The 18,521-nt window shown below is 47.8% G+C and overlaps 1 protein-coding gene across 2 annotated transcripts in view; it reads right to left on the bottom strand.

Annotated features, from left to right (window-relative positions):
* APBB3 (amyloid beta precursor protein binding family B member 3) overlaps window positions 1–18,521 on the bottom strand; it is a 645,194-nt gene that overhangs the window by 488,031 nt on the left and 138,642 nt on the right. For both annotated transcript variants that reach the window (XM_069654242.1, XM_069654241.1), the window contains one exon: window positions 2,868–3,055. In XM_069654242.1, coding sequence (XP_069510343.1) covers window positions 2,868–3,055 — 188 coding nt within the window. The remainder of the gene's footprint in view (window positions 1–2,867; window positions 3,056–18,521) is intronic.

The following is an 18,521-nucleotide window of genomic DNA, read 5'->3' as shown; positions in this document are numbered from 1 at the left end:
AGTACACCAATAAAGCTAATGTTGTGCTGAAAAGTAAGACCCACCGCCCAGTTTCATTATTGGGAAGCTAGACATTTTGGACAATAGAGCAAACCACCATGTTGTAAGTAATATCATTTGTTATTAAAGCTTCGTGCACTGCACAGCTCTGGGGAACGCTGTTGCTTCCCACCCATGAATAGAAGGTCTCCCTTAGCCATTACTTGCACCCGGGGAAGGGTGCTAAGCCAATCCGGTGGCTGGAAATGCAGGCGAGAATACAATGTGTACTGCCTCCTTTTTCCAGCCACCCGAGAGTCGTGCCATCTTGATTGTAGGGAGGCAACAGGGAGCCTGTCTCTGTTGCCTCCCTATGTCCCCACCGCCCCACCCACCCCCAAAGAGATCCGAACCTGGCCTACCAAGGCCCAGGCAGAGGTCCGGAAACGCTGTTCTAAAAATGTTCTAATCCCCTCAGCTTTATAAACGTCCTTATGTTGTTATGGAGCCAGACTGACAATATGGGGGTCAAGAGGTACAGTTTGACCAAGGGCAGCAGAGTCTGCTGAATGTACAGAGACCGACAGAGGTGGGGGGTTGGTGGTGGTGGGGGAAGGGGCAACATGCACTTAATTGGACATAGGGCAGCTGAAACTCTAAGCACACCACTTCCTGTGGTAATGGTAATACCGCCATAATGAAGTCCTATGGTGAATGGCGGTATCACTGACAACGATAATACCACGAGCATCGTTAGCAAGTACTTTTCGCAGTAATCCCGCCATGTACTTGCTGACTGTTATCCAGCATATGGGTCGTCGAAACTATAATTGGGAGGACCAGTAAAACAGGTGGCAACAGTATTACCATCTGCTTGAAGCGATACCAGCAAACTCCTAATGAGCCCCATAGTAGATATTTGTAATTCTGCATTATTGTAATGACAGTGATTGGGTACAAAACCATTAAACTTTCACCAAATATGGACTCCCATCGTTTCAGAGAATGACTGGTCAGATTTGTAAATACATAAATAGTCCATTATAGTTTCAGTTAAAAATGTATTAAACCAATGAATTCATGAATTGTATCTTTAACAGAAATTTAAGTTGTAAACTGTTTTGGAAATCCAAGGGCTTTAACTTTTTACTTCAACTCAACGCAGATTCGTCTGCGCGTAGGTTTGGCCTTGAGAACGCTCAGTGCTGCTGGGCACTACACGCGGGAACCGACCAGCCTTTGGCATTTAGTCGTTTATGGAGAAATACTGTTTACACCGCTTTTTACCAAATAAAGTGACTCCAAGTGGTGCACTCACACTGCTATCAGTCTAGTGTTGGGGGCTTGCACTTGAGCTGCTGTGAGTGACCATGCACCATGGCCCATATTACAGAAACTCTGCACTGGTGCAAGTGAAGTTTTGCACTGCATAAGCAAGAGGGCCAACATGCGTCCTAGTGAAAAACACCTACTTTTTCTCATAATGCTCATACAGTTCTGTATTAGCACCAGGACAGCCGTTGGGCCGGTGCGTGAAACGTTCAGAAACCCAATCAATAATCAATCCATTATCATGTCCCCCCAATTCAATGCGCCTGCATTCCCTTATTGCAGTGTGCATATTAACAGTTCATGAAAGGGGACACCAAATGCTGTCAAGGGCCATAGGATCCGACGGCTACTCAAGCTCATCAATGGACCTTTGCTATATCTCGGGTACTCATCTCGAATCGTGCTCAGAAACAGACTATTTCCTCAGATCTCTCAGACAACCCCCGCGGCAGCCTCTCTCTTCCAATACATGGCCATGATGTGCTGTGCCAAGATCCATTCAAGAACTAGGAATTTCAGTAGCTCATAGTATTGTTGACTTCTATAACCTTTAAGCTTTATTTTGCATGTGAACTGACTAGTCCTTACTGGAAATATGCACAAGGAAATAATGGGTGGGATGGGGCAGTCACAGATCTAGCGATGGCCTTCATTATGACACTGACTGGTCAGGAATAAATAAGAATACTTGAAAAAACCATACAAAGAATTGTGGATTGATAATTGGGAGCATAACTACTGAATGAAGTACTAATCACTTTGAGAGTTAATTGAAAGGGAAGTGAGAGCAAGCTCATCCAGGGATGGAAGTTGTCCATCCCTACTTTGTGGAAATTGCTTAAACCTGGTGCCTAGGCTAAAGGGTGAGCTCCCATAAATAATTGTAAATGAACAAGCGAAACTTTGAAATTTAGCAGTGCCCACCCTACTTCCTAATTCTTCTTTATGAGTCTGCCAGTAACTCACTGGTGCTACTGGCGGGCTACCGGCAGACTCGCCTTACCATTACCAGTTCCTGGTGTTACCGGGATATTACAGTTGCCGGCAACATCAGTAAATTGTTAACGGTGCCAGTGATTTCTCTGCCAGTATGGGCCTGAACTCTGGAAGATGAGTCCTGCTGGTAGTTCACTGTCTCTACAGGCAGACTCGTAATATGCTGGTCTGGGAAAAATGCCAGAGCCGGTAGTACCGGCTGTTTTACCAGCATTTCTCATTATGGACGGCATACTCATAACGAGGTCCTGAAATATACACTTTTCTGTGGATTGTAACACTTCTATCTAAGCCTCACTCAATATAAAATGTGTACAAAACTATTCTCCACCCTGAAAACAAGCATGATCGACCCCTGTTGTGATCTTTTGGGATTTCATCATGATCCAGCAGCTGTTCACTAGGCAACATGATGGTTGCTGGCGAACTTCAGTTAGTTAGTGAATTGTCAAATTTAAGAGCAGATCATTCTTGCAAAACCTCAAATGGGCATCAGCCTTTATAAAGGTGTAAGCAGCCTCTCCCATCACTGATGCCCTCCATTCTCCAGAAGTCCATACCGTTTCCTGTAAGATGGTCTCTCCGGAAACTGGGCTTGATCCTTCGCTGGAACTGCACCCTGGGTGATGCCACTGTGTGGTCCCAGTTGGCACATGCCAATAGTAGGTACCCGATGTATCCCGGATAGTCCGCCAGCCTGGTGGGAGGTGAGGGTCTGGCTCTAGATTCTGGTCATTCCACACATTATCTGCAAGACAATTAAATGATCAATCAGTGAATTGAGGAATGGCATGTGTGTGGGTAACAATAATGCAACGTGTTTTTTAGTAAGAGTGATGGTATGCCAGTAGAAACATTGTGAGATTTTCCAAGTACTTATGAAAGGCGAAACTGCCAAACATGTGACTGATTCAGCCGCAGCAGTCCAAGCCTTTTAGAAGTATTCTATGGTTGGGGAAAAACCCAACGTTCACTTATAGAGCAGGGAGCCTGCCTACTTCTTGTCACGTGACATGTAGGGGAGGTCACTTAAAAGGTGCTTAAATACGAACATATTTATAAATAATTGTATAAACAATCTTACTTCTTGTTAACTGTACGCAAGAATACATTGAATGTACCGAAACACAGTAGGTTATTGTATTCCCATATCCTAGCCCAACACATTTTTCAAAAAGGAATTCGCCCAGACAAATAAAATGGAGATCTTTATTTATATTGCGGTACATTGGGTATAAACATGGCCTAACATTTTAAAGTGTATTCAAACGACTTTAAAAGAGTCATACAACTAACAGTGCTTACGTTAATGCAAAAATCTACACGGGCAGAACAGTGTGTCACTAGATTTGTCCATTAAAAAAAATCCAAACATTCCTGGAATTGTGAAACTTATTGTACAGGTGCAGCGCCCCTGCCCATCCAGCTGGCCTGGTGGGTGCGGGTTGTGGTTGCCCTGGGGACGTCCCTTGATCTGGGGTAGGAGAGGTGCATGCCCTTGCCGGGACCAGGGCGGGAAATCAGGGGCTACGTATAGGCAAGATGAACAATACGCATGATTTTAAGATCCCGGCTTCTCCCTCAGAGTATGCTAAGAAGTCCAGCTCCAGGAAGAACTTCTAACATTGCATTACGCGCCTTTTAGTCCAATAAAGGATAACAATGCCTGAAGTATCTCGATGTATGTGTTTCTTCATCAGAGCTGTGACCCTGCATACTTTGGCCCGAGCGAACAGACTCAAATTGCAGTTCAGGTCTACCCTAAGCTCTTCCCTTTGACCACCTCATTATTAAAAACGACCTCATGGCTGGGGAGGCGGGCTAGGGATAGTATTGATGGAAAGTCAAAAATTAAATAATTTACACTTCAATTGTTTCACTCGTTTTCCTTTTTTTAATATATTTGTTGAGTTTGCATACAATAAACTAACCATAAAACAACAAACCAGAGTGTCAATTGCACTTCATGCATCCTAGGGTAGTTTACATTATGTCACCAGCCCAACAATGTTACCCATAGTGCGAGCCTCCAGTCACTGATCGGGCGAGGTACCTGAGGCAGAGTTTGCCAGCAGATACTGCACATATGGGCCTCAGATATCTGGGGGTCGAGCATGCAGCGGAAGAGTTTGGATAAAGGCCACATCATAGCTATGGCAATATGCAATGTCTTCCAGACACTGGGACACTGGCGGGGCAAGTCCCTCCACCATGCCATGGCAACCCGCCTGCGAGCTAGTACTAAGAGGAGTCCGGCCAGTCTCCTGACCTCATGGTCAGCACCTGAAGGGCTGTCAAGGGATAAACCCGGACCTGCTCCCTGATGATAGCTGAAAGTGTCTCAAATATCTCCCCCCAAAACATAGCAACATGTGGACACCTCCATGCCAAGTGAATAAAATCAGCTATACAAGCCTTGCACCGTGAACACTCTTGCGAGACCTCTGGGAAGTATTTATGCAGCTTGACTGGGGCATTGTAGGTGTGATGTATAAAACTTAAGTGAATCTGCTTATACCCATCGTTAAGAGAGACATTAAGGGTTTGACCCCTAATATATACCCATTCCTTATACTCTATTTCACCACCCAGTGTGGCTTCGTTTTTCAGCATAATCCGATTGAGGCATCGCTACCATTAGTCTGTTGCAAATTTGGGAAACCAAAAAACTCTCCCCCTGGACAAAGATAACCGCATGCACTAATGGGAACGTAACCGGCTGGCGCAGGAATGTGGGGAAGAAGGCCCTGAACTCGTTCCTAATTCATGAATACATTTAGGGGGGTATTCCCAAATCCCCCCTCTTGCCTTGAACATCTCCAGGGTTATGAATGTGTCGTCCTCAGAGTATTCTCCCAGTGTACCAAAGCCCAGTTTATCAATTAGGGTGATCTAGATTTTCTCGGACGTGATCTTTATTCTTTCAATGCACCTAGCGGGGAGCAATGGACAGTACAATGTTTCAAATCACATTTTGGCCACTATTTTGTGTCAGGCTGCACAAGTGCAAGCGACTATATTCCCCTCTAATGCTTTACACTTAACGCTACCCAGTATTGTCGTTCGAAGCAGAGGGGGAGCCACTATGGCTCTCTAAATATGTTCATGTGGTCTGCTAGGTATGACCTTGTACCAGAATGACAGAAAATGGGCCTGAGCTGCCCAGTAATACTGCTCAAAATCCAGGGCAGCCAAACCCTCCCCACCGTAAGGTTGTGTCAGGGTGGTCCAACTGACCAGAGGAGCCTTTCCTGCCCAAAGAAACTCCAGCAAAATCCTGCAAAGCCTCCAGAAAAATAATTCTGGAAAGTGATCAGGAGGTTCAGAAACAGATATAAAAATGCCAGCAACACAACCATTTTGATAACCGCCAGATGACCCATGAGGGACACGGGGAGAGAGTCAACCACTCTGTCGTAGTTTTCCCAAAAGAGAACATCAGGATCACGCACAATTTCAATCTCCAAGTACCTGGCATTGGCCAGCTCTCATTTAAACCTGAATTTGTCGTCGAAGAGCTCCACACTTGAGGTGAGCGGGAAGATCATCGTTTTGCTGTGGTTAATTTTCAGCCCTGATAGTTCCCCGAATCCCAACACCTGCCTCATCACCGGAGTGAGATTTTCCCATGGCTCCTTCAAGAATAATGATATATCATTCCCATGAAGCGAAATTATCAGCTTGCACGACTATAGCTTGATCCATCTGTGTAAATGCTGCTCACGCAACAATGTCGGTAAGGGTTCCATAGGAAGTGCAAAAAGTGAAGGGGGAAGGGGACATCCCTAAGAGGTTAGAGAATCCATCATTAATAGCTATCCTATGTCAGAGAGTTATATAGTAGGGCTACATATCCCAAGAATTTGGAACCTAGGCCCAGCTTCTAGAGGATCAGGAAAAGGAATGGCATCCAACAGAGAACTACCCAGATCGCTGTGACGTCCTGACCCAGAGGCCCGAGAAGAACAAAAAACCTCTGCAAACCATACGTGCTATTCCTGCCTGGAATTACCTCGGACTGGTCACCAATGACCAAGCCAAGCATAAGGGGTAGAATGCTGTTGGGCAGTATTTTGGCAAACATTTTGTTATCAACATTAATAATCTTCACAATGCAGACCCAGAGAATGTAACATTTAAAAGCCTCCCACAACGACCCCCGGGAGTTCACTGATCCCTCATTGGGGGTGAAAAAGGAGATTATTTCTGTGCGCACTCCATCCCTACGCCAGTTCACCCTACCCGGCCGTGACCCTGGAATGAAACACTTAGTGACTGGAGATTGACCTGGGATAGTTCTAGGAAGGATTTTAGAGTTCCCAATATGGAGGGCTGATACAGTTGAGAACAGGAGCAAATCTATGCAGGAAGCCATCTGTGTACCCAGGAATGAAATGTGTAACCTCTCTGTCTGGCGTGTTGCTTCCGCCATATATCCATCAAGTTATATAGGAAGCATATCTCCAAGATCCGTTGACTTACCTTGGTTCTATGCTGTGGGCCAGTGACAGATCTATCTATGTCAGCATCTATGACTGTATTAAAGTCACCCCCCCCAAGATAACCAGTGCATCTGGCATCGTAGCCAGATTTGAGATCACCCTGTCGGAATAAAAAGTATATCGTGCCTCCTATTGTAAATAAATATTAATATTGGCCTACGCCAAGTTGCTCGAAAGTCACTTGCGAGATCTGTGTTGCAAGGTCCTGACCTTTAATCCTTGTGGGCCGCCATTTTAGGTCAAACCGCCAGGCTATCAAAACTAGACTCTTTGTCTAAACAGAATATCTATTACGAATTGGGTTGAGCAATTCCCGGCATATTTGTTTGTTACTGTGTAACCATGAGCCGCCTGTAACTCAAGTCTGCTTATCATCTGTAACAGCGCCTCAATGCCTCATGTGCTGCAAGCACGCTTGATAAATGCAAATAAATAAATAAATAAAATTTTAGGATTATGTGGAAAAAGTCACCGTGTGAGCTAAAATGGTGGACAATGTCATTGCAAAATATAACATGGCCGTCTTGACCTCTGTACATCGCTAATGTGTAATCTGCATGCAGGCTACTTGTTGAGGTCATGAACTGAGACCTCGTCCTACGTTGACCTATGTGTAAAAGGATTACTCGCGCAATGAAACTAATCCACGAGTATATATTATGATAATGTATTTACACATTGGACAAAGAACATCTGTTTTACTATATCTTATAAATGTTTAAGAAGGCCTGCAATACGAAACTTAGAATACACAGTTAATGCATACGCTTATTGTTACATGTAATAAAGAACAAACCAGTTAGATGCGGTTATTTGAGACTCGGCAACGAACCCTAGAATTGGTGATTTATAAAGTAGAATATTAACCCGAAGAGGGGTTGGCCATAGCACTCACAAAATGTATAAAAAAGCGAATGCATTCTAATGTACAGTCTCTCACTGTACACACTGAACCACGCTGGAGTTCGTTGTGTTGTACAGAGGGCCGATAGCTATCTGACTTTGCACTGTTTTGTAATTGTATTCGATAGAGAATAAAGTACTTTGTATGTTCCTTTGAAACCTGTGTTTGGTGTATTTCCTTTTGGGGTACTCAGCCTCGATATTTTGTTTCTCTTTTCACAGTTGGCGCCTGAATAGGGACCCTCAAGATTGATGCTGGATTGTTGAAGGTTGACACTTGCTATCGGACCGGGATCGGACGGTTTACAAAAGTAAGGGGCCCCTGGATGAGACGCGACACCTCAGCAGCGCTGCACAATCCGATCCCTGGATGACTAGCCTGTGGTCTGAGACGGCATCTTGACGAGGGTCCACTTATCGAGGCGGGCAGATTTGCCGAAATCACGATACACAAGGTAAGATTAGTTAGGTAAGATTCTTAGAAGTACCGATCGGTCCTCCTTAGGTTTGGCCAGGTGAGTCGTGACCCGATTCTTAATTTAACCCTGGCAATTTGAATTTTGGCGCATTGTATCTGCAGACACAATTATTGACCAGGTAACACCAATAATTTGAGATATGCCTGGGAAATTGTCTACCTGCTTTAGGGCATTATTCCGCAGTGATAGACAATCTCTGGAATTTAGCTGCCCGGCACCACAGAAGGGGTCGCCGGCATGTACTATGTACTGTAAGCATGGCATTGGAAGTATAGTATTTAATGATATTTGACACAGACAAACCAGACATGCCTCCGAACTTCAGTGGCCAATCAATGGTAGTTTCGAGATCCCTCGCATTGAATATTTGGAGTCAGTATTGTTAAAGAAAAAGGCTAGACCTGCAGCATTTGATGTTTTACAGAATTGGAAAAAAGAAGCGTTACAACAGCTTAAGAGTAGAGAAAAATATGCGCGCCGTCATAAGACGGTTGCCGAAAAAGCATTATTATATGATCAGGATAAACAGTCTGAGTCGGCTAAAAAATATGGAAAGGGCCTTCTCACTTGGTATCCAGAAAATCTATCCTTCCAAAGGTCTTCATGATTCTGATGAATTTTTTGAGAAAATATTAAACTAACGAAGGCCTGGTGCCTCTGCGCCACCTCCGTATGTTCCTCTTCCCGCTGCTGTATCTTTTCCTGCTGTTTTTCCTACTCTTCCTGCTCAACCTGTTGTTCCTATTCCCTTGACTGTTGTCCTTCCACCTGCTCCTCCACCTCTTCCTGTCGCACCAGTTATAGCTCCTCCATCGAATTTGCCTATCCCCTCTCTTCCAAGTGGTCTTGGGCCGCTTGTAATCGATCATGGTGCAGGCTCGAAGGTTGTCACTCGCAGTGCTGTACCACCGGAGAAGAAACATGAGTTAATTGCATGGGCTAAACATTGTATGGAGAAGGATGATCAGGCTAGTGTTTTTTCCACACTTTCTAATACAGATAATTTTCCTGAGAAAAATGTTTTTATTGAAGGTTTGGGGATTCAGTTATGTACAATGTGGGGAAGATTAAATAATATGGATGTTCCGCAAGAGTTAAGGGATCTAAATACTTTAGCACTTTCCAAAGATACTGTGGAGAAGGTAAATGAGCATGTCTAAAGGTTATATGAATATAGAAAGGAGTTAGAAAGGATACAGAATGAGGATGATGAAGAGGAAAGTATGTATGTACAGAAACGGTACCTTCCGTGTCGTAAAACGATATCGGAGGAAATACGAATCTGTAAGAAAGATGTGATTAGATGGATTTCAGACATATCGATAACTCCAGTTGAGGTATATGACATGTTGGAAATGCAGAGAAAAGTGATACAGGTAATGGTAGTGTACCTGCAAGATGAATATGTAAAGAGGAAGATTAGTTGTCCCACAGAGTTATTGAATATTTATAAGAGAGCTTTTTTGTTTGACACTTCTTCGACTGCTTTAGCGCTCGATTTGGCTCTGTTGCTTAGTAAGCATTCGGAGTTGCCTACATCTCAGTTGCCTATGAGAGAGGTTCCTCCGACATTTGTCCCGAAGGTTGAGGTTGTGGCCAATGCTGCACGAGGTATAGCCGCTGTGGACATTCCCGCACATTATGTATCACAGTTTGTTCATGTCCCGTTTTCACGACAGGAAGTGAACACCATTAGACAGACTATTCCTGATATTAGGAAAAATCCAACATGGTTCTATAAAGAGATGGAATCCGTTTTGCAATCTTCAGTGTTCACCTTGGGAGACATTGATTTGTTGTTTCCAGTACTCCTGCCCGTAGATTTGTGGAAACAAGTTAGAACTATTGACGATGCACCCGGGTTGGGAGATACATGGGCGAATTTAACTAGATTTGATGGGGAAAGGCCAGCTGGTGAAAGACCACAACAGGTGATATTAACCTTGCCTGATAGAATCATTGCTAAATTAAAAACCATAATTCCCGAAAAAATAATTATATGGGACAAGCTTACGGCCTGTGTCCAAGAAAAGTCTTAGGGTGCTACCGAGTTCTTTAATCAGTTCGAACAGGTATTTTTGGATTTTAGTGGACAAGACCTAGGCACAGAGTCTGGGAAAAGGTTATTTGTGGACAAATTTGTACGTGGACTGCTGCCTGACATCCAGTCACAGATTATGTCCTCTAAGAGCGCTTGGCAGGCGAAATCGCAATCAGGAGTACTGCATATGGCTCAGTATTATGAGAATCGTGTCAACAATGAAAAAGATAGGATTGAAAAGCGGAAAGGTGATTTAAAAACAAAGGTGCTATTGCAGCAAATTGTTAGAGGCCCCAGAGGGGGTAACTCTCAGGTTAGAGGTCAGTATGTCCCACAAGGAAATGTGCCCTTGGGTCCTGTGAATATTAATCAATGTGCTTATTGTCGACGAGAGGGTCATTGGCGAGCACAATGCCCCGCCCTTCAACAGAAGTCGAATAATAATATGGGTAGGCGATCTAGAGGTCGCCCGGGCATAGGGGGCCCTGGTAGAGGTCAGTTTACACAGGACCCTCAACAGCCTTTTTCACAGGACAATCAGACTCCGAGTGTGGATACTAGGAACATATTCGATCATCCTTCCGCTGCATATTTATCTGAAGAGCTTCCTTTTGACAATATTTTGTTTCGTTAGGATTGCCGAAGCAGTGTTTGGAACCTACACCTATTCCCGTCAATCAGAAAGGTCCCTACGTTGAAATGATAGTGGGAAATAGGAAACATCAGATAGATAGACACTGGAGCACAGAAGTGTTCAATTGATCGTTCACGGGTTCCAAACGTTCCACTGTCAGGGCAAACCAATGTTTCTGTAGGGTTTTCCGGTACTCCAGTTGTTTGTCCGGTCTCTATGCCAGTACCTATTTCTTTGGGTCCTTTTACGGACCAGTGTCCTTTTCTATTGACCTCGGATTGCGGGAAAACTTGCTGGGATTGAACTTGTTAAAAGAATTAAATGCAGTGATTTATTGTTCTTCTGATGGAGTACGCTTGACAATTTCACTGCAGCAATCTTCTGCCTCGCAATTTCTGACTAGACCTTTGCCTCCAGAATTCATTAATGTACCAGAGACCTTATGGGCTGTTGAAGACAATGATGTCGGTGTTTTGCAGATTGAGCCTGTTAAGATAGTTTTGAAACATGGAATTGAGCTGCCTCGAATTCCCCAGTATAAGATTTCGGTCGAGGGCGAGCAAGCTTTGAAATGTATTGTTTCCGATTTTGTGCACCGTGGTGTGATTGAAGAAATCTCTGGAAGTTTGTGTAATAGTCCGATTTTACCAGTGTAAAAGAAAGGCGATAATGTAATTCCGTTTCGTTTTATAATTGATTTACGTGCCATTAATAAAGTTGTGGCGCCGCAGTTTCCAATCGTGCCTGATGTGACAACGATCTTAACCATGATTCAAGCTACAGCTACTTACTTTAGCGTTGTGGACCTAAAGAATGCGTTCTTTAGTATTCCTATACACAAGGATAGTAGATATTTGTTTGCATTCACCTTAGGAGGACGCTCATTTACATTTACTCGTGCACCTCAAGGTTACACAGAGAGTCCTAGTATTTATAGTAGGGCTTTGAAAGAGCAACTTGATACCCTTGAATTGCCCTCAACTTGTACTTTGCTTCAGTACGTTGACGATTTGCTTCTGGCTGCAGACTCCGAGAGTGCCTGTAAGGAGGACACCGTGTTATTACTCATTCATCTAGCTAAGCATGGTCACAAAGCTTCCCTTAAGAAATTTCAATATTGTTGCCAGGAGGTCGCCTATTTAGGCTATCTCCTGTCAAAGGAGGGAAGAAGATTGACACCTGAAAGAATAAAACACATTTCTGGCATGTCTGTCCCAAATACGCAGAAGGAAGTTAGGGCCTTGATAGGTATGGCTTCTTACTGTAGGTTGTGGATCCCACATTTTTCACTAGTGATGAAACTGATGTTGGCCTTGACGAAGAAGGGCATTTCTTCCCGGTTGCCATGGACTTCGGAACACCAGCAATCGTTTGACTTGCTTAAGACTGCACTATGCTCTGCACCAGTTTTGGGCACACCAAACTATGATAAGGCCTTTGTATTGTTTGTGCATGAGCATGATGGATGTGCTTTGGCTGTATTAACGCAGGAGTATGGAGGGAAGAATAGGCCGGGCGGTTACTATTCCTCCGCCCTTGATCCTGTAGCATGCGCTTTGCCAAGATGTTTGCGAACTGTCGCTGCTGCTGCTGCGTTTGTAAAGCAGATTGAGGGAATGGTCCTAAGCCATGATTTGACCCTGATGGTGCCTCACTCTGTAGATGTTCTATTGAACCGAACTCAAATGCAACACCTCACTTCTGCACGGTTGACAAGATACGAATTGATCTTGTTTGCCCCTCACATTCAAATTCAGAGGTGTTGTGTTCTTAATCCGAGTGATCTCCTACCTTTCCCGCAAGATATTACTTGCGGTGATGAAGACTTACATGATTGTTTGTATACGACTGAGCAAGAAACAAAAGGCAGGATTGATTTGAAAGATACCCCTTTGGATAATCCGCAAGGAGAGCTGTTTTGTGACGGCTCCTGCTTTAAACTTCCGGATGGTACATCCACAGCCACTTATGCAATCACTACCTTGAGCACGGTTGTGGAAACTAAGAGAATTACGCATAATTCTGCGCAGGCCGCAGAGATTATAGCCTTAACCCAAGCTTGTGAACTTTCCGAAGGGCTTGTGGTGAATATATATACTGATAGCCAGTATGCCTTTGGGGTGGTTCACAACTTTGGGAGACTATGGTCGGAGAGAGGATTCCTAACCTCGCATGGCACAGAGATCCAACATGGTACCCTAATAGTGCAACTTCTCTCAGCACTTGCGCTCCCTACTCAGTTAGCAGTTGTAAAATGTGCAGCACATCGCAAGATTATAGATTACATTGGAAAAGGGAATGCTTTCGCTGATCAAATAGCCAGACAAACTGCCACTGATCTCTTTTTACGGAGATATATGTTTCTAGGGAGACTGAAAATGCTAATGTGATGGATGAGGGAGTGGGGTCTGTACAGGATATCCAAGCTGATGCCACAGTAGAAGAAACCAAGAGGTGGGCTGAGGGCTTGGGAAAACTTGATGACGATGGGTGTTGGGTGGACATGGTGGATGGGAAATGGTTGCTCCCCGATGCGTATGTGCCAATGATGGCTGTAAGGCGCACGGTCCTACGCATGTATGTGCTCAACAGATGACGAAAATGTTAGAAAGAGTGTGGGTAAACGACAACATTTCAAAAAATTGCTCAGCACTATGTCCAGAATTGTATGATTTGCCTACAACATAATGTGGGAAAGGGGACAGCAACCCTGAGGGGAAGTTTTGGGCCACCCTCTGTCCCATTTGAAGTAATCCACTTTGATTTCATTGAAATGGAGCGATGCAATAATTTAAAATATGTATTGGTAGTCATTTGTGCCTTTAGTAAATGGGTTGAGGCTTTCCCTGTTAAAGATGCCACAGCTATGACCACTGCGAAAACCATGTTAAAGGAGTATTTTCCCCAGTTCGGTTTGCCGAGAGTTGTCTGGTCGGACAATGGTCCACACTTGTCACCGCTGTAATCCGACAGATATGCACAGCATTACAAATTGACAAACGGTTCCATTCGGCCAGACATCCTCAGAGCGCCGGACTGGTAGAAAGACATAACAGTATCATCAAGAACAAACTCGCTAAGACATGTGCCGGCACCAAACTAAAATGGCCGGACGCCTTACCGATCGTGTTACTAGCCATGCGTACAACCCCTCAAACTAAGACTGGGCTCTCTCCATTTGAGGTGGTAATGGGGAGACCTGCCAATATCTGAAATTTGCCAAAATGTCGAAAGTTAAGAGATATTGAAAATGTATTATTTTCAGATTATTGTAGCCATTTGACTAAAAACCTGTATTTGATTTACCACCAGGTACGAAAGGCCTTACCTGTGCGGTACGAAGGCCCGGACCACGGCATACGACCTGGTAGCTGGGTGCTTGTTAAATCATTTGAGCGCATCTCCTGCCTCGCGCCTCGCTGGCGTGGGCTGTTCCAGGTCTTGTTGGTCACCCAAACAGCGGTGCGGGTAGCTGGCCGAAAGAATTGGATCCGCGCGTCACACATCAAGAAACTTCCTCACCGGGGGGGCGCTGTTGAGCAGCCAAGCAAGATGGCCGCTTAGTCCCGGAGCTCCGTCACAGCACACCCAATCCTTGCTGCACCAGCACGAATCCGGTCCGCTGCTACACGAAAAGCTAGCGATTCGACTAGCGGCGCTGCCAGCTATACGCTCCTGCGACTCCGAGGCGAAACGGAGCCCGGGACCCGACCTTTTGCAGCCTGAGGCCGTCCGGGGCCTCCCGGATCCACCGCGGACCGATCACCGCCGGAGGAAAACAGAGACGCCGCGGGCCCCCGCGCCGCGGATTGCGAGCCCGCTGCCCACGAGGCCGACTTCACTGCACGGGATCGGGAGGGGCTGTGGTTCCCGCTCCTCCCGCGCCACTGCCTGCTGCCGCCGCCGAGGAGAGGCCTCTGCGAGGGAGACCGGCCCCGCCTTGGCTGCGTGAGGATCCGCGCGGCCGGGGCTTGCGGCGGCCGCTGGCCCCCGCGCCGGGCGGAGCGCCGACCCGCTGCCTCCGGGGGCTGGAGAGAGAGGCCGACCTGACTACACAAGATCGGGAGGGGCTGTGGCTCCTGCTCCTCCCGCGCCACTGCCTGCTGCCGCCGCCGAGGAGAGGCCTCCGCGGGGGAGACCGGCCCCGTCTCGGCCGCGCGGGGCTCCGCACGGCTGTGAATTGCGACGCCCGCTGGGCCCCGCGCCAGACAGGGCACCGACCCGCTGCCTCCGGGGGCTGGAGATGGAGCCGGGCGCTGGCAGCTGAGGGGGCTGCGAGCTACATCCTTGGGACACCGCTGCTGGGCCCCCCTCCCCGAGCCTGCCACGCGATCGCCTTAGAACACTGCTGCAGCTGCGGGCCGACGCCGGACGCAGCATTCCCGGCGGCCTTGAGGTGGGTGCTGTCCTTCCCGACCCCTCCAGGAGGGGACCATAGCCAACCCCGCTGGGGGGTCTCCCTCACTTACTACTGGGCCCGGGCCCCACCTGCCATCTCCGCTTTGAGCTCTGGGCCTGGCCTGGCGCCTGGCAGCTGCATAAGATACGCGGGGCCCTTGGGCTCCCGGGATGATCGGGGCCTCTGCCCTCCTGCCGGAACTTCACCGCCCGTGACCACGCACTCCCCCTTACCAACCCACACCACCTCGGTGGCCACTCTGTCGCCCCCCCCCATCCAACGGACGCACGGGTGGCCCCCTGAGCCTACAGTCCTGCCCTTGCCTCATCCGCCGACTCCACGACCGTTGCCCATCTTCAACCCGGCCGGAGCCGCTGGAGACCCCCGCCACAACAATGTCCAGCAGGGCGCGGGGCGCCAACAAAACGGGTGCTATGGACAAATTCACCAAACCAGCCCATAGGGCTGACCAGGCGTCCCCCTCCGCGGCGCAGGAGGATGGCGAAGCACTCCCGGACCCCCCACAACCTGACCTCACTATCATGATGGAGTCCATGGCCAAAAACTTTGCTTCCTTCCATGAAAAGCTAGACGATATTAATGCGAATGGCGCCTCCCTACGCGCCCAAATTGACCAACATGGGTCCAGGCTCACGGAAACAGAACAGCGGATAGGGACCAACGAGGACCACATCCACACCCTCCAGACCACGGTCTCAGAGCTCGTCCGCGACATGAGACAGGTCAAGGCCAAGAACGACGACCTTGAATCGAGATCACGGCGAAACAACATCCGAATAGTGGGGGTTCCCGAATCCGCACTCAAGGGCCGCATGGAGACCGCGGTTGAGCAGCTCATCAAAGACCTCCTGGGCAACCCTGAGCTCTCCCCGTTCTTCACTGTTGAAAGAGCACACCGCTCTCTAGCACCCCGCCCCAGGCCCGGTGACTTCCCCATGCCCATCATCGCTAAACTACTCAGCTATAAAGACAGGGACCACATCCTCCGCTTGGCCAGAGAAAGGGGTGAACTGCGGTTGGAATCCCAAGTCATCAGAATTTTCCCTGATTTTTCGGTGGGAGTTCAGATGGAGCGACGCCGGTTCAGCGGGGTCAAGAAGATGTTGAGAGACAGAAAAGTCGAATACTCTATGCTCTTCCCGGCACGCCTGAAATTCATCCACCGCAATAAGAGCTATTTCTTCACGGTCCCTGACGAGGCCGTCAAGTTCATCGAGGCACACGTCCCCCTGGTGGACCCGCCTGAGGAACAGATGGATGGCGACTGACGCTGTAAATTCTGGGCTCCTTCCCTGACCCTGGGTGGTAGACGAGGCCCTGCTGTGGCTACTACATGCTTCCACGACCAACACAGGTCACTACCCCAGGGTCGGGCCGCACCGCAGCCCACAGATCCACGATAGACTCCACGTCGTCCTTGCTATACTGAAAACTGTGATTATCCGCTATCTGTAACCTCCACTCAAATTGTTTAATGATGCTGGTAAGAATATATAAGCTGACATTCACTCAAAGCTCCATTATGGGTGTGCTTGACGGCAGCAGCAGCCCCCACTGCAGCTGCAAGGCCGTTGATGGCAGTTAAGTTGTGTTCGAGCCCCCGTTGGGCTCCCTTCCAGGCGTTGCCGAGTTGGGGATGGCACGCAGTTTCGCTTCAGGGTGGTTGCTTATACACTGCTGGGTACCGCTGGGCAGTGAGGGTGGGGGGTGGGAAAGTTGGGGTTTGCTGTTCTAAAAAAGGCGGGTCGGTCGGGACCGGTGCGACAGGGCGGCAGGCCTGCTGCACCACAGAGCTCCATTTCAGGCTCAAAATGAGAATACACAGCTGGGATGTCCCTTAGCTCATTATCATGGCTATTAGAATACTGACATGGAATGTAAGGGGGCTGACCAACTTCACCAAATCTCGCAGAATTACGGCCTATGCGCAAAGGCACGGAGTCAAGGTACTCCTGCTACAGGAGACTCACGCCAAGAAACTCCTGGCCTCAAACCTTGCACAGTCCTGGGGCCCCAACAGGTACTATACCCAGTACTCCACTCAGTCCAGAGGCGTCCTCACTCTCATCCACAAATCAATTAGATTCACGCTTCACACATCCCATATTGATCCAGAGGGCAGGTTTGTGATCCTACACTGCTCATTGGCTGGCGAGGAATGCCTGCTGGTGAACTCGTACGCTCCCAACATTGATTCTCCCGACTTCATGGACACGCTGCACGGCATTCTCATGAAATATGTTGAGGTTCCCATTGTATGGGGGGGCGACATGAATCTCATTCTCGACACAACCCTAGACAGGACAACCATGGCCAAGAGACCGGTAGCCCGAGCGGCCAAGCGGCTGCTGACCCACATGAGCTCACTGAAACTATATGATGTGTGGAGAACACTCCACCCCCAGGAAAGGGACTACACCTTTTACTCCACAGTACACGACAGCTCCTCAAGAATAGACCTATTCCTCCTGTCGAGCAGTCGGATGGGTAGGGTATCCGAAGTCAAGATTCTAGCGCGCACACTCTCCGATCATTCCCCCGTGCTGCTCCAGATCCAGCTGGGTTTCACTGCAGGGGCCCGCCCCGCTTGGCGTTTTAAGTCTGACGCCCTATCAGACATCGTTTTTAGAGCAGAAATACTGGCTGACATAAACCTATTCTTCGAAACCAACAAGGCCCCCGACACGTCCGCAGGGACCCGCTGGGAGGCCTTCAAAGTCTACATCAGAGGAATGTGCATTGCCAAAGAAGCGGGCGTCCTCAAGTCCATAAGACAAGCCTTAAGTCGCTCCGAATCTAAACTCAAAACACTGGAGCGAGATTATGCTTCCGAGCCAGCGCCTGCCACCTTAGCGAAAATTAGGACGGAATTGGAACTATTTGAAACACATGCCCTCAGCGAAGTGAGATACCATACCCGCCCCGCAGCCGCCCGCAGATATGGCGAGGGAGACAGACCTGGCAGAACTCTGGCCAGGCTGGCCCGGGCCGAGAGAGGCGGGACTCGTATAGATAGCATTATCGACAATAATGGGTCCAGACATTGGGCAGACCAGGCTATCCTTGACACTTTCGCCAACTTTTATGCCACCCTGTACGGTCCCCAGCCAGAGCACACGACCCGCGACCTAGACGACCTGTTGGAATCCATCCCTATGACCCTGATCTCCCAGGATACCAGGGAACTCCTAGACGCCCCGTTCTCACTAGAAGAGATAGTCCAGGTGATCTCAGA

The sequence above is a fragment of the Ambystoma mexicanum genome, chromosome 3q (genome assembly GCF_040938575.1).
Source record: "Ambystoma mexicanum isolate Mex_15411 chromosome 3q, UKY_AmexF1_1, whole genome shotgun sequence".
NCBI classification, from domain to species: Eukaryota; Metazoa; Chordata; class Amphibia; order Caudata; family Ambystomatidae; genus Ambystoma; species Ambystoma mexicanum.
This window is presented reverse-complemented; position numbering and strand designations above follow the sequence as displayed.